Source organism: Pezoporus flaviventris, unplaced genomic scaffold (assembly GCF_033815535.1).
Source record: "Pezoporus flaviventris isolate CSIRO_AGI_PZ_B2104156 unplaced genomic scaffold, CSIRO_AGI_Pfla_v1 ptg000025l, whole genome shotgun sequence".
NCBI lineage: Eukaryota > Metazoa > Chordata > Aves > Psittaciformes > Psittacidae > Pezoporus > Pezoporus flaviventris.
The window spans coordinates 376,491-390,434 of NW_026892573.1; the positions used below are offsets into that span (position 1 = coordinate 376,491).

A 13,944-nucleotide genomic window follows, 5' to 3' on the forward strand; every position below is an offset into this window, starting at 1 on the left:
CACCTCCCGTACGAAGACAGGCTGAGAAAGTTGGGGCTGTTTAGCCTGGAGAAGAGAAGGCTGCGTGGAGACCTCATAGCAGCCTTCCAGTATCTGAAGGGGGGCTATAAGGATGCTGCGGAGGGACTGTTCACTAGGGAGCGTAGTGACAGGACAAGGGGTAATGGGTTAACACTTAAACAGGGGAAATTAGATTGGATGTAAGTAAGAGTTCTTTCCTGTTAGGGTGGTGAGGCACTGGAATGGGTTGCCCAGGGAAGTTGTGAATGCTCCATCCCTGGTGGTGTTCAAGGCCAGGTTGGACAGAGCCTTGGGTGGCATGGTTTAGTGCGAGGTGTCCCTGCCCACGGCAGTGGGGTTGGAACTAGATGATCTGAAGTTCCTTTCCAACCTTAACTGTTCTATGATTCTATAACACACATAAGAGAAGGAACTCTCTTGCATGTTTTTTGTTCACTTTCTACAAAGTGTTTTAGTAAGACCTAAATGCAACTCAAATATAAAACAACATTTAACTATAAAATAACTTATTTTGCAGGCAAAAATAAAGAAACTGTTGTAATGAAACTCAGCCTAGGTACAGCAACAACACAGTACTTGCTATCAAATAATTGTAAGCTATCAGATTTGTATGCAAATGCCGTTCTCTTCATACTTAAACCTTATCTCATCATAAAAATGTTTAGTGAACTCTAAAATGGCTCACAGTACATCTAATTCTACTAGCAACATCAAGAGACACTGGGGTTCACCAGGATGTTCATTAACTCCTAAGCCCCTCTGTTGAGGCAAGTTTTCTGACAAAGCTTGTGTCCTTTTTCTTTGCTGTTCTTTCCTCATGTTTGGACAAAAACATAGTACAGGTCCAAGAACTGAATTTCTAGACTCTTACGTCTCCTTCCACCTGGATATGTTGACCTTTTAGTTGCTCCAGGCTGCAAAAAAAATATTCACACTAATGCAAAATGCTTATGCGAGTAGCAACTCTAAGTGTGCAGCCTCAAAGCTTCAAAAGATAAAAAAAGATAATAAGAAATATGCGATGTATTCAATGGAGAGTGGACAGCCCTAATAATTGTCACAGAAAACCAAGGTCTAATGCACTGACAGAGTCTACATAGCTTCATGTCTTCATTTCTAATTCAATAATGACTCTTAAATACAACCAAGCTTAAATTCACTGCCACAGCAAAACAGGGCAAATATTTATACCTCTTTTAAACATATAAAGTACAAACAAAAATCATACATTTAACAAAAAAATCTCTCATTAGACTAACCAGAGAGATGGGGATGTTCTTTCTACCTGTATTTCAGATGCAGGTGCCTATTGACATTACAGCCATTCATACCTTTCCAAACAGGGCAACACGTTCACTTTCATTTACTACAAGCCTGTTGTCCACTTTTTCCATATTACCTCTTTTTTTTTTTAAATCCCAAATCCAGTGAAAATACACAAAGCAAGAACTCATTATTAACAGTAAATGATCACTGGTTTGGAACTTAAGTTAAAAAAATAATTACATATAAATGCAGTCATTCCTTAAATGCATTCACTCCTTAGAAAGCTCAAAAATATCATGCAGTTTGTATAAACTACTATAACCTTTCCTTCATTCTCTATGAAAAGTCTCCTTTTGTAGGGAGAAAAAAATTACAACTCTATCACAAAACTTTCATGTTAAATAATGGAAGCAGGTATTTTCATTTCACGTTGGCCACTGAAACACCTCCAAGGCCATACCCAGAAGAAAAAAAAAAAACAAAACACTTCATTTATTACTCAGTTTACCATGAGTTCTACTTTAATATTACAGCAGCCTCTACAGACCTCAGGTTGTATGGATTTTCTTCTTTTTTCTTTTAATGCACCTGTTACAGTTTCTTAAGTACTGCCTGATTTAGACTTAAACCAGACATCCTGGTGTATAGACTACATTCTTGTATGGCTTCTTAAGAAAGAAAAGTAAAAAAGGACAAAAATCCCAGGTCTTCTGGATTAGACCCAAGGGACTATATGGCTTCCCTCTTTCTAAACTCCTACCTTTCATTCTGTCCTTACAGTTATTAAACAGGAAAACCAGCTGAAAATAGCTGTGTAGTATTTTAGAGCAGTCAAAAAGTTGTGGTTTGATTTTGGTTCCCACTTCCCCTTCTTCCTCTCCCACCCAAGAGAGGCAATACAAAACCAATTAAACTTATCACAAACTGAGGAAAGAGGACTGAGGTTATCACCTTTTTTTTTTTAATGGACTTTCATGTTGTTCATAAATAAAAGTTGTGAAAGCCTTTATCGAATTAGATTAAGACACTAGGATTTATGTCAAAATTACTGACTTTTAGACATCTAAGCCTGAAACAAACACCCTAAGTTCTTCCATAAACGAGACGGATGAACAAACCACCACAGTCTGATTTATTTGAGCTGTCTTCAAGGAGAGGAACTGCTCTCTAGCACTCTCGATTTTATATGGCTGACTGTGGAGGAAGTTCTAGGAACCATCTTTTAGATGACAAAGTTAGGAAAGAGAATTCTGCTAACACATTCGAACTGGTTCTAGATACATTAATTTAAATACTTACCCTCTACTGTTAGAGTACCCATTTTGGATTCCAAGAAATCAAACAGTGTGCTTGGTGCAGACGGTCTGGCATTTCCTAGCTCCTCCTCATCTTCAGGTCTTATTCGACCTCGGCCCTTCCCTTTACCTGTAAACATCAGAAGTTATTTGTGAGTGGGAAATAAATTAACAAGAAATGTACACAGCTTTTGATTTAGAAAATGCTTTTATTTTCTATTAAAGAAAAAAAATGCATGGACAAAATAGATACTGACATTTTCCATTTAAGGAGATTCAAATCTGTGACTCTAAATTCAAAAATTTTGATAAAATACAATACCTGGAGGCCTTTTCTAAGTATTCGCTTTACATTTGTGATGCACTCTAACTTGCAGGAAAAAAACACGCAGATACGCCCTCCTATAAGTACATTAGTAATCCACCATATACAATTCCTTTGCTTGTAAACACTGTTTTAAAGCTCTCTTTGAATGTTTTACCTCTAGGTGGTGGTCCCTGAATGGGTTTCTGCTTATTGTTGTTCAGAAGAAAATTTAATGCTGCCTCTAGGTTATTACTGTTATCCATAAGTGCCTGTCTTGCTGCTTCTTTGCTGAAACCCATCTCTGTTATGTGTTTTAGAGCCTTTTCGTCAACCTGAAATAAACAGTACACACAGAACTAATCATAAGATACAACAAAGCCTCTATAAAACCATCAGATTTGACTAATTTTCATTAATTTTTAATTGAAACTCTACTTCATATTTCACTGATGGTAACTATTTCAGTTTCATGTAAGATCTTCGCATACAATCTCTCTTAGGCTAGTGGGGGGGGGGGGGGGGGGTAACACTATTCTTATGATGATTTTTAATTCAACAGTTTTCAGTTCCCGTATTATGCAGGTTTCAAGCACAAATTCCCCTAGCATACTTTTTCCTTCACTGCACACTGGAATAGGATGACAGGTTGTAATACACATTCTCTAGATGAAAACCAAAAGGAAACTCTCAAAGTAATACTAATATAAAAACTAGTCATTTGTTCCTGCTTGAACCCTTTTACAAATTTTACAGACAATACAAAACCCAGGTATACACACACAGTTATACACTTCTTTAAACATGGAGAAAATATAATCACTAGTGGTTCTATAGAAGTAAGTGAAGAAATACAATCTACTTCCACAGAAATACCGGCCTTCTTATTCTAAATATCATAGAGCGTGATGGCAAAAAGGTAAAGCAGGAATCACAGAGCATTAATTACAGAAAATAACCTTGCATCTACACTGTGTGTTAAAGCACTCAACTGAGAACTGCCTCTTCTAGTGCAGATAGTCCTACATGCACTAAACATGAAATGGGACTAGGCCCTCTGTCCTTTCTCATCCCACACCCAAACAAATGATGCCAGTTAATCATGTACTGCAACAGCTGTAACCAAACACAGGCTTCACTGGAGTCCCATGGACGTTCGTTATTCATTGCTTTAGGATCTTAAAATCTTTACTTATAACTTAAGAAGGATTTTTATATATGCTTAGTGGGTTCATATTTTCTTCTTCTGAACAGCACCTACATGTGGTAAATGATATAATACTGAGTTCTGGTAAGTTGGAAGTACTGCCATTTTACAGTGCAGTGAAGACAAATTTCTTGCAGTTCATAAAAAAATCGGAAAACAATGTACTTCAAACAACTGTAGGTTTTGGGGTTCTTTTGGTGGGGATGGGAGGAAATGGTGCTATACGTCTGGTTTGTGGGGGGTTAAGTCTATTTAGGTAAAAGCACACTTGCAAAGAATGACAAGGTGTACCACTGGTTGTACACTGGGCAGAGGGATAACTAAATGACCTCTTGAGGTCCTTTCAGCCCGTGCTTCTACAATTCTGTATTGACATTTCTGAGTACAGTGTTGAAGACTGTGCTGCTGGAAGCTCTCCTTGCTGTGAGATTATGATACATACTACACAAACAAAATAGTACCAGGCAGTTACTATTCCTAAATCTCCTTTCTTCTCATTGTTAAACTTTTGGTAAAAGGTAGGCAGAAAATATTCAAATAGAAGTTATAATCAATATTTTAATACTGGTTCATTGAGTTACTACACTGTTACAATGCCTCTTTCAGTCTGCTTTTATCCCTCAAATCAGAATCATTGTTTTTGCATACTTGGAAATTCTTCTCCTGAATTGTACTTTATAGCAAATACTTCCTTCATCATAAACTTCTAGATTGCTGAAGTAATCAAAACTGAAACATCAATGACTGCTCATTTTATACCTACTTAATCCAATGCAGCAATCCTAAAGAACACTTCTTATTAAGGATAAAGTAATGAAATACATTGGAAAGTGATGTATTAAGGGTCACAGTTCAGACTGTCCAGTGGTAACCCGTCTTACTCAAAAGGAAACATTACTTGTGGCAACATGAGCATGACATTCCCTTGTCGTGACAAAAGTATTTTATTTTGTTATTTTAAATGTCAGAGTACACTTCGTTTTCTCAATGTTAAAGAAATGGTTTAAAACGGACTCTTAAATATTAATTCAGAATAAAAGTTCTTAAAATATTATTTGATGTGTTGAAATTGAAGGATGAAAGTCATGCTGCCCAAAATGAATTAATGTTAACATGCAAAAAATATTAAGCTTATTTAAAAAAAAAAAAAGGCATTGTAATGTCCTATACCACATATACCACCACTTTTCTTTTGTGAGGACTTAGTTTTAAATTTTACTGGGTAGGATAACATGGGGTTTGTAAAATCAAAAAATTAACACCAATACTCATAACTATCTCAGTAATGTACAAAAGCACTTTAAGTATTCTAAACAGACTTCAAAACAAATTGAAAGGAAAGCCATTATTCCTCAGGGTCTTTTGGCTTTATTTTTGTTAGTTTGTTTTTTAATATTACATGTTTAAAGTCCCTTCTACCTTACCAGTTCTCGGTAAACACCTTCATTCTTTCCCTCAGGTTTTGTTATCTTCTCTTTCTGGAACAGTTCCCTGTTACGATTCCCTCCAGCACTCACACCGAGATTACTTCTGCTACTACCACCTCCTCCTCCAAATGTCTTGGTCTTTAGGTAAGCACAAAAAAAAACAAAAAACACTTCACTAAACAGAACTTAGGATAATAAGGCTTAATGTTTACCTAGTAGAATAAGCACAGTAAATTTGATGCAGCAGTATTTTTCATGATTAAGCTTTGCATCAACAAATAAAGCATTAATTTACACACATGCATTTACTACGTAAGCATTTTTTCCTCTATGCCCAAATGAGGCTGTTAAAAGAGGACATAATTCTAGATTTTTATAACTTAAAAAGCAAATCTGAAAAATAAACTAAGATAAAACTGAGGGAGGATATAAGAACTCTGACACAATAGAACTAAACTTCCCGGCTATTCTTTCAGATTGCATAAAGGGAATTATGGGGGTTTGAGAACTGCAAAGAGCAGATAAAAATTGATAATATTTATTTATTACTTAAATTTTACTAAATTGTAAAAACATATTTTAAATAGTGGTATCAAATCAAAATCGTATCTACAATAAAACATTACGATATGTTTTTAAATTATTTGCTTTAGAAAGAATATACCCATCAAGCCAAAAGGACAAATTTCTGATTTCTTTTTTTAAAGATATATCATTAGAACGATAAGCAGGCAAACATCAGAAAGCATTTGCCATTTAAGAGAGAAATACTTAAAATAACACAAAAGACAGGTGGAATTATCATCATGGAATTATCATAATTCACAGTAAGTAAAATGCCACACACATGCATTCTCACCTCCTTGCTCTTTGCTACTTCTGCAATAGCAGCTGTTCTCTGCTTTTCAAATTCATCATTGTCTGCAATAGTTTTCACTGTATTTGTCATTTGCAGAGTCTTTCTGCGATCGAGGTCTCTGCTGTCCACTTGTGCATGAGATGCACATTTCTGAAAATGCAAAAGAAAGTTTTAATTCTTCTGCCTAGTCTCCTTTGAAAAAAGTATTATTCTGTTGTAGTAGCACAATTTTACATACAGAATATGACTGAAAAAATGTAAGACATTTTTGTCTTATATTGTATGTATGACATACATCGGTATGTCTTACATCTAGATATCTTTGCTGAAAACACACTCCTCTGGCCCACTAAAAAGGCTGAAAAGAATGACTTTTACATTTTTAAGATTATTTCAAGATGAAGCTATTATGATTCTTGTAAGTACCTTTGGCATTTAAGAAAGGACTATGTTAGCACCTAGAAGGCCTGACAGGAAGACTTAAAAGGCTCCACATATATACTAATTTTAGTTTGAAATTGTGAGGAAAAACACTGAATGTAAGTTAGCATAGCAAAGGGACTATTCTTAGATCCAAGCCACTGTGATCTAAGGTGCTTTGATAGCCTTTATCTAACTGTAACCAGGCCCCCTAAATATCATGATACAGGGTGTTTCTATGAAATAACAAAGAGAAGCATACTGTACCTGCCCAAAAGGTACAAAAGGTGGAGGGCCACCTTCTGTTCCAATATTACTCCTATTGTGTTTTGCTAAACTCTGTAAAAGAAAATTGACGATTAATAAATTGTAAGCAGAAAACAGACTGTATGACAAATGTCTCTATTTCAGGATGCATATGAAACTTGTGAGATGAACATTTTAAGCATTAAAACCCAATGATAATACTTAAAATCCTGAGGCACTTAAGAAAAAGGTTGGATGAGGAGCAGGAAGACAAAAAAAAAGTGAAAATTTGCAAAATTAAGCACTGGCATAGGTTGCCTGGGGAGGTGGCCTTGCTTAGGTGGAGATGTTGGGCCAGATGACTTCCAGAGGTCCCTTCCAACCTCAGCCATTCTGTGATACTCATGAACCCATGAATATACAAATATTGAAAGGATAAAACAGAATACAGCAATTCTGGATGTGAAGGCTGTGTGAAGGCTTTCTCTAAAAAACATCTCTTTTTGCCACTCCTGGAAACAAAATACTGTGTCGGTAGGAAATTTCCCATATGGCCTCATGAAAAGCATGGTACATGTGCCAAGATCTTTGGCCTGCAAAGACCATAATGGTGAGACTAATGATTACTGATACATAGTATCTATAGAACAGAAGTGCTCTAAACTCTCAGCCACAGTCAGTCAATCAGTGACCTAGGTCTGAAAACAAAGCATCCTCAAATAATACAGGTTACTAGTCACCAACAACAGTAAAAAGATGAATTTGTAAAACACTGCATTAAAATATCTGGTCATAGTTGATACAGTTTTTCTCTTTCTTTATGAATTGGGACAATAGTAGCAACCTGCAAGAAAATGAAATTCACTGAAAAAATTGACATTCAGTTATATGTCAATTATTTTGTATTACACAGCAGTATTTGGTTTCAGAAGTGGAAAAAAGAACCAGTCCTTAATGCTGTTAAAAATTGCATTTCCTAAAGTGAATATGTTTTATCATTTTCATTTCTTATTTTCCTTTTTTCTCCTACTGGAGAGTCATGTATGATTACATACATCATTTACTGCTCTTCACTGGCAGAGAACGTTTTAATTACTTAATGCTATATATGACATTCAGTTATATATTTAGTAACCTGATGTAAAATTGATTTAATTCCATCATGTGAGATACAGTATAAATGTTAATATGCTTTAAGCCATTAGACTGTCAGAGAATTTCTTAAAAGTAGCCAGAGATTCATTTGACTACCAAATCAAAAACTTTTGGTCCACTTTTTTCAAGTTAGCTACTTTTATTCAGGAACCAGAGACCATTTGCTAAATAACTTATGGTTATTAATTCCTTTCAAGAGTGATTTTAAAAATTGAAATTCCTTTTCCTCACACCATGGAGGAAAAAAAAACATTAATAAAGTAATTCAATAAATCATTAAAAACAAAGCACTTAGAAGTGCAGGAGTCATAAAAATTTTCAGCTTTAGTTTCAATCAGATCACTTAAAAATGTTGCCTTAGAATTATGACCTAATCAAGGGCTGATCGCGGCAGCATGCTCATCATACCTTCCAGTATCTATTAAGGGAAGCAGCAGAGTGCAACAGTAATCTCTTGTCCAAGCTGCTTTGCTTCCCCAGGGTGTATACATGCTCTAGATCTAATAAACCCTACACCTTTTTTTTTGAATCTAGGGAAATGTAGGCAATTCTGGAATGAACTCCAGCACTGAATCAAATTATAATAAAAATATTTATACCACAGCCTAAGAACTTAAGCATTTGATCATAGTTAATCCCTCATATTCTGTAATCAGGAAGAACATGGTTATGTTTAAGGTCATCTTTTGTTTTTTCTTTCCCAAATCAGAATCAAGGGAACACATACAAGAAAAGCTACTGATCAAACACGTATTTTGGCAAATAGCAAAAAAACACTTAAAACTGTGTATTTACTAGCATTTAGCTGCATGGATTTTGAATCATTAACTATTTATTGCATTAAATTCTTATCCAGAATGGAAGACCTCTGCCTCATAGTTAATAACAGCTGTGGCACTGTCTGCTCAGGTAGTACAGTGTTTTGAGAAGTGAGAACAACTGCTCTGGAAATTAAATTTCACTTTCTACAAAATAAAGGCAAACTGACAACAAGAACAATGTTTTTTAAACTTACAATTAAACTTGCTTATAGCACAGCAGAAACTATCATTTATAATGAACTTTGTTGTAAATACATTTAGGACACTTCTCTTGCCCTTTCTGTTGTATTTGGATTGTGATGGTAAAAAAAACCCAAACATTTCCACTGGGATTTCTTAAGAAACAAAGGTTTACAAGCTGAAACTGAATTCCTAAATATTATATACTATTATACCTTCACATTTCTTTCTAATATGACATATGCATAAAACTACTCCCTTCCACCCATCAGGTACCCACAATATTTAGACTCACCTTCACAAAACAGAAGATTCAATAAGTATACTGAGAACTTCACTTTTAATTAATCTGTAACTTGACAGACTCTATGTTTTAAAATGTAAAGGCCTACCAAACAGGCTTACCAATCATCTCAGCAACATTTGCTTCAGCTTTCACTTCACATATTGTCTGATATTTTCACCAATAGCAATACAAAGTGCTCCTTAATAGGAAGGGTACCAGCAATGTCTCACAGAGACTGATCCTCACTGATTGAAACACCAGTAGCGACGAAAACATGTCCTCACTAAAGTACCTCTGAGAGTTGACAATCATCTTACTTGTCAACCATTCTCTTCTGTAAAGCTTTCTGAACACGACAGAAACATCAAATTCATGAAGAAGCTGCTATCAGAGTAGCATCTGGCTTCTATATACCTGTTTGAGCCCTATCTGTCTAGCTGTCAATCCAGATCTAGAACTGAAAGTACAATTTCCAGTGATCATGCTTCACTTGTCCAAACTGATCTGTCATCACCCACAGCTTTTCTGACATGACCACATTCATGCCGGGAACCTAATCATGCTCTGTGAGACGGTCAATGAGAAAAAGAAAACTACTCTGGCAAACTGTAACATGGAACTAAAGAATTGAGGGAACAGCAATAGACAATAGTTAACTTTCTGTATTTTACCTTACCAGAGTGAATCAGTGATAATTCAGTTACCTCTCTTTTAACCATATCGCATAAAGTCAACAGAACTTGCCAAAGGTGCTGAAAGTTGTTGCAGTCAGCAGCATGCCAACGATTATTAAATGGCTTCTTTCTTGTAAACAGAACATGTCTGAGTTATTGCTTGATACTGACCTCGAAAACAAATTAATATTTTTAAAGCCACATGTATTTGTCAAAGCCCAGATAGAAGAAACATGAAAACAGACTGTCAAGAATATCACCAAGAAAGCTAACAAACTCTACTGACCCTTCTCTTACAAATTAGATGGCATTCTTCAGAATGCATTATTTCCATATGTCTCTCTTCCATCCCATAAATCTTAAAACTTAGTGCCTTTTAACTGGAGTTAGAACTCACAAGACTTTATACTAAATATGAATTAAAACAATAAAAGCGGATGTTTCTGCTGTCAGCCCCAGAACCTTCTTTTTAATGAAACATTTAAAACCAGGAATGCTTGGTTTGGGGTTGTATTTTTTGTTTGTTTCTTTTCGGTTTTGTTCTGTTTTTTTTACAAAATATTTTCAAATGTAAGACCACAAAAAAGATGCCAAACAGAATCTACTAGAATGGACACTGTGAAACTCAAGTTCAAGCAAGTTGTGGCTCAATTTGTTCAAATCTATAAAATGCAACCAAATGACTGCTCCAAAATTAGCATTAGCATCAATAAAAGCAGTACTTTACACACAAACGACCACCGTATTCACAGAATCATAGAACAGTTAGGGTTGGAAAGGACCTTAAGATCATCTAGTTCCAACCCCACTGCCATAGGCAGAGAAACCTCACACTAAATCATGTCACCCCAGGCTCTGTGCAACCCACCCTTGAACACAACCAGGGATGGAGCATTCACAACCACGCTGGGAAACCCATTCCAGTGCCTCACCACTCTCACAGTAAAGAATTTCTTCCTTATATCCAATCTAAACTTCCCCTGTTTAAGTTTTAACCAATTACCCCTTGTCCTATCACTTCAGTCCCTAATGAAGAGTCCCTCCCCAGCATCCTTATAGGTCCCCTTCAGATACTGGAAGGCTGCTATGAGGTCTTCACGCAGCTTTCTCTTCTCCAGGCTAAACAGACCCAAATTTCTCAGCCTATCTTCATACAGGAGGTGCTCCAGTGTCCTGATCATTCTCGTGGCCCTTCTGTGGACTTGTTCCAACAGTTCTCTGTCCTTTTTATGTTGAGGACACCAGAACTGCATGCAAATACTCCAGGTGAGATCTCACGAGAGCAGAGTAGAGGGGCAGGATCACCTCCTTCGACCTACTGGTCATGCTCCTTTTGATGCAGCCCAGGATACGGTTGGCTTTCTGGGCTGTGAGCGCACACTGTAGCCAGCTCATGTTCATTTTCTCATCGACTGACACCCCCAAGTCCTTCTCCGCAGGGCTGCTCTGAATCTCTTCTCTGCCCAACCTGTAGCTGTGTCTGGGATTGCTCCGACCCAGGTGTAGGACCTTGCACTTGGCATGGTTAAACTACATGAGCCCACCTCACAAGCGTGTCAAGGTCCCTCTGGATGGCTGCTCATAAGCAACAGCTCTGTTATAAAGACAGGGATGTAAAACTGTATAGAGAGGTGTACGGTATTAGCAGTGATAGCTTATCTGACAAATATTTGGGACTGAAGGGGTAGCAGGGTAACCTTCCTGCCGTAGGAATTTCCACTCATTTTGGAGAAAGCATATGAAGAAGTCTTCCTGCAGCAACTTCTCTTCTATTGGGACAGGAACCAGGGTAAAATGGAGTAAAGGGTCTTACAAGTATTTATGGCTTATTGAAAGATTTAAAAATCTCCAATTTTGTCTTTCTGATCTTTACCCAAAGAACTGATGATATCTTCAATGCAGAATTCACACTTAAGATTACCAACTTCAATGTTTTCCATATACTTACAATATTTTTTTTGGTCAAAATATACGGTTTGCAGATGGCAACTGGAAAAGGCATAGTTTTATAATATTTTGGTACCAAGCACACTGTTTAGGAAAGCAACAACACATGACTGCATTAAAATAAATTTAGTATATTTGATTAACGTTTTCAATCCCTGCAGAATATGAAAGGAATCAGTTCCTGTATAAAGATCAACTTACAATTTCTTCATTTGCAACATTACACATAAGACCTGTTCACATATATTTGGCTGCATTCCTAAAAAATATTAGGACAGTACAGACCTAAAATCTTATCATATAAAAGTTCACAGTCAACGCATTAGGCTTGATGTCATTAAATGTAATACACATGCTGCAAGACAGGCAATTCCAGTGGTGTTACCTCACCCTTTGTAATTCCCACTTTTCTATAAGATGCTCCACTTCACCTCCAAGAACTGCTGTGTTACTGTCATCCAACAGCAAGAATCCATTTCTCACTTCTACAATTCCTGAAAGCTTAATTTTTGTTCCAGGTGGAGTGTTCAGGCTAAAAAAAGAAACAGAGCCAAATACTTCATCTATTTCATAAATACATTTATTGATATTATGCAACCAAAACCATATAAAACTCTAATTCTACTATACTTCTAACATTGTCACATTTTATAATGAAAAAAAAACAGCCTCAAAAACCTTTGCAATATTTCCTTCAATATGCATAATACTTTCCAATAGTTTTATTAGAACACTTCCCATGCATTAGATGAAAATGCCACACTGCAAATTCATGTAACAGAGATGAATGTTTGCAAATTGTCTGGTTAAAATCCGGTTTTACAATACCCAACTAAAGATGTGATTTGTTTAGACTAAAAGAAAGCATCTCAGTTGTCTAAGTTCCTCATCCTAGGATGTATTTATAGTTAATGGAGAATCTCCAGATGGTTAATCATCTGATTTTAAGGCATTTTACTTAAGAGAAAACAAAAAGCTGTTCAAAAAGCAGCTTCCTATACATTACTAACAGCCAGGACCGTACCAGAATAAATATAAACCCCATGCATTTTAAAGTGCTAATTCTGTCATTACTCTATCGATAATCTGAAAACATACGGATGCTTTCTGCGGTCAGCTCCCATGAGGGGGTACCTTACCTTTTTTTCATGTGAATCTACTCTGAAAAACAACAGCAACAAATGCATAAAAGAATCTCACATCTTCAAGACATAATTTAAATATGTGACAAGCAGTACAATCTGAAAACTGATTTTTCTTGTGAGAAGCAGGACACAGTCAGTTATAACCTTTCAACTGAGACACAATAACCTCTTTGTAATACGCTAAAGTTATTGCTGCAATCACAGGACCATGCCACATGGTGAGGAACATTCACAGGGGAGTCAGTTGATTTCAGCACTAGTGGCATTAACCTTATCAATATTACTGGCTTTTTGGAATTATTCTGATAAAAGAAAATGAGATCAGAAAGAACAGACAAGAAAGAAAAACAGAGGAAAAAAATTTAACATTATGCAAAGAGTGGGAGGGGGAAACACTAGTAATTAAGAACTTAATTTTAAGGAAAACTGTGATTTTTATGTACTGAATTCAGTATTATGTACTGAAACAGCATATTATTCCAGGTTAAGAGCTCGTCTTCAAACCTGAAACAACCACATGCAACACAAATTGAATTTTTATACCATGTTACTTGAAAAGAAGAGCTCATGACATTACTACAGTGATGAGCTCTCTGGCATTTTTAAGCTTTTATCTAAACGCTTTCAAATTGTATCTTCTGCTTGGCATTTTAAGCATTTTGTGATCTAGAAATCTACTTACACAGGAGCC

At 36.1% G+C, this 13,944-nt stretch overlaps 1 protein-coding gene across 3 annotated transcripts in view; it reads right to left on the reverse strand.

Annotated features, from left to right (window-relative positions):
• The window catches only part of TDRD3 (tudor domain containing 3), a 96,833-nt gene that overhangs the window by 24,023 nt on the left and 58,866 nt on the right, over window positions 1-13,944 (reverse strand). For 2 of the 3 annotated variants that reach the window (XM_061457258.1, XM_061457259.1), the window contains exons 5-10: window positions 12,499-12,640; window positions 7,067-7,138; window positions 6,380-6,529; window positions 5,518-5,658; window positions 3,065-3,221; window positions 2,587-2,712 (exon numbers count right to left, since the gene is read on the reverse strand). In XM_061457258.1, coding sequence (XP_061313242.1) covers window positions 2,587-2,712; window positions 3,065-3,221; window positions 5,518-5,658; window positions 6,380-6,529; window positions 7,067-7,138; window positions 12,499-12,640 — 788 coding nt within the window. The remainder of the gene's footprint in view (window positions 1-2,586; window positions 2,713-3,064; window positions 3,222-5,517; window positions 5,659-6,379; window positions 6,530-7,066; window positions 7,139-12,498; window positions 12,641-13,944) is intronic. The other variant, XM_061457260.1, reaches the window with a different exon arrangement.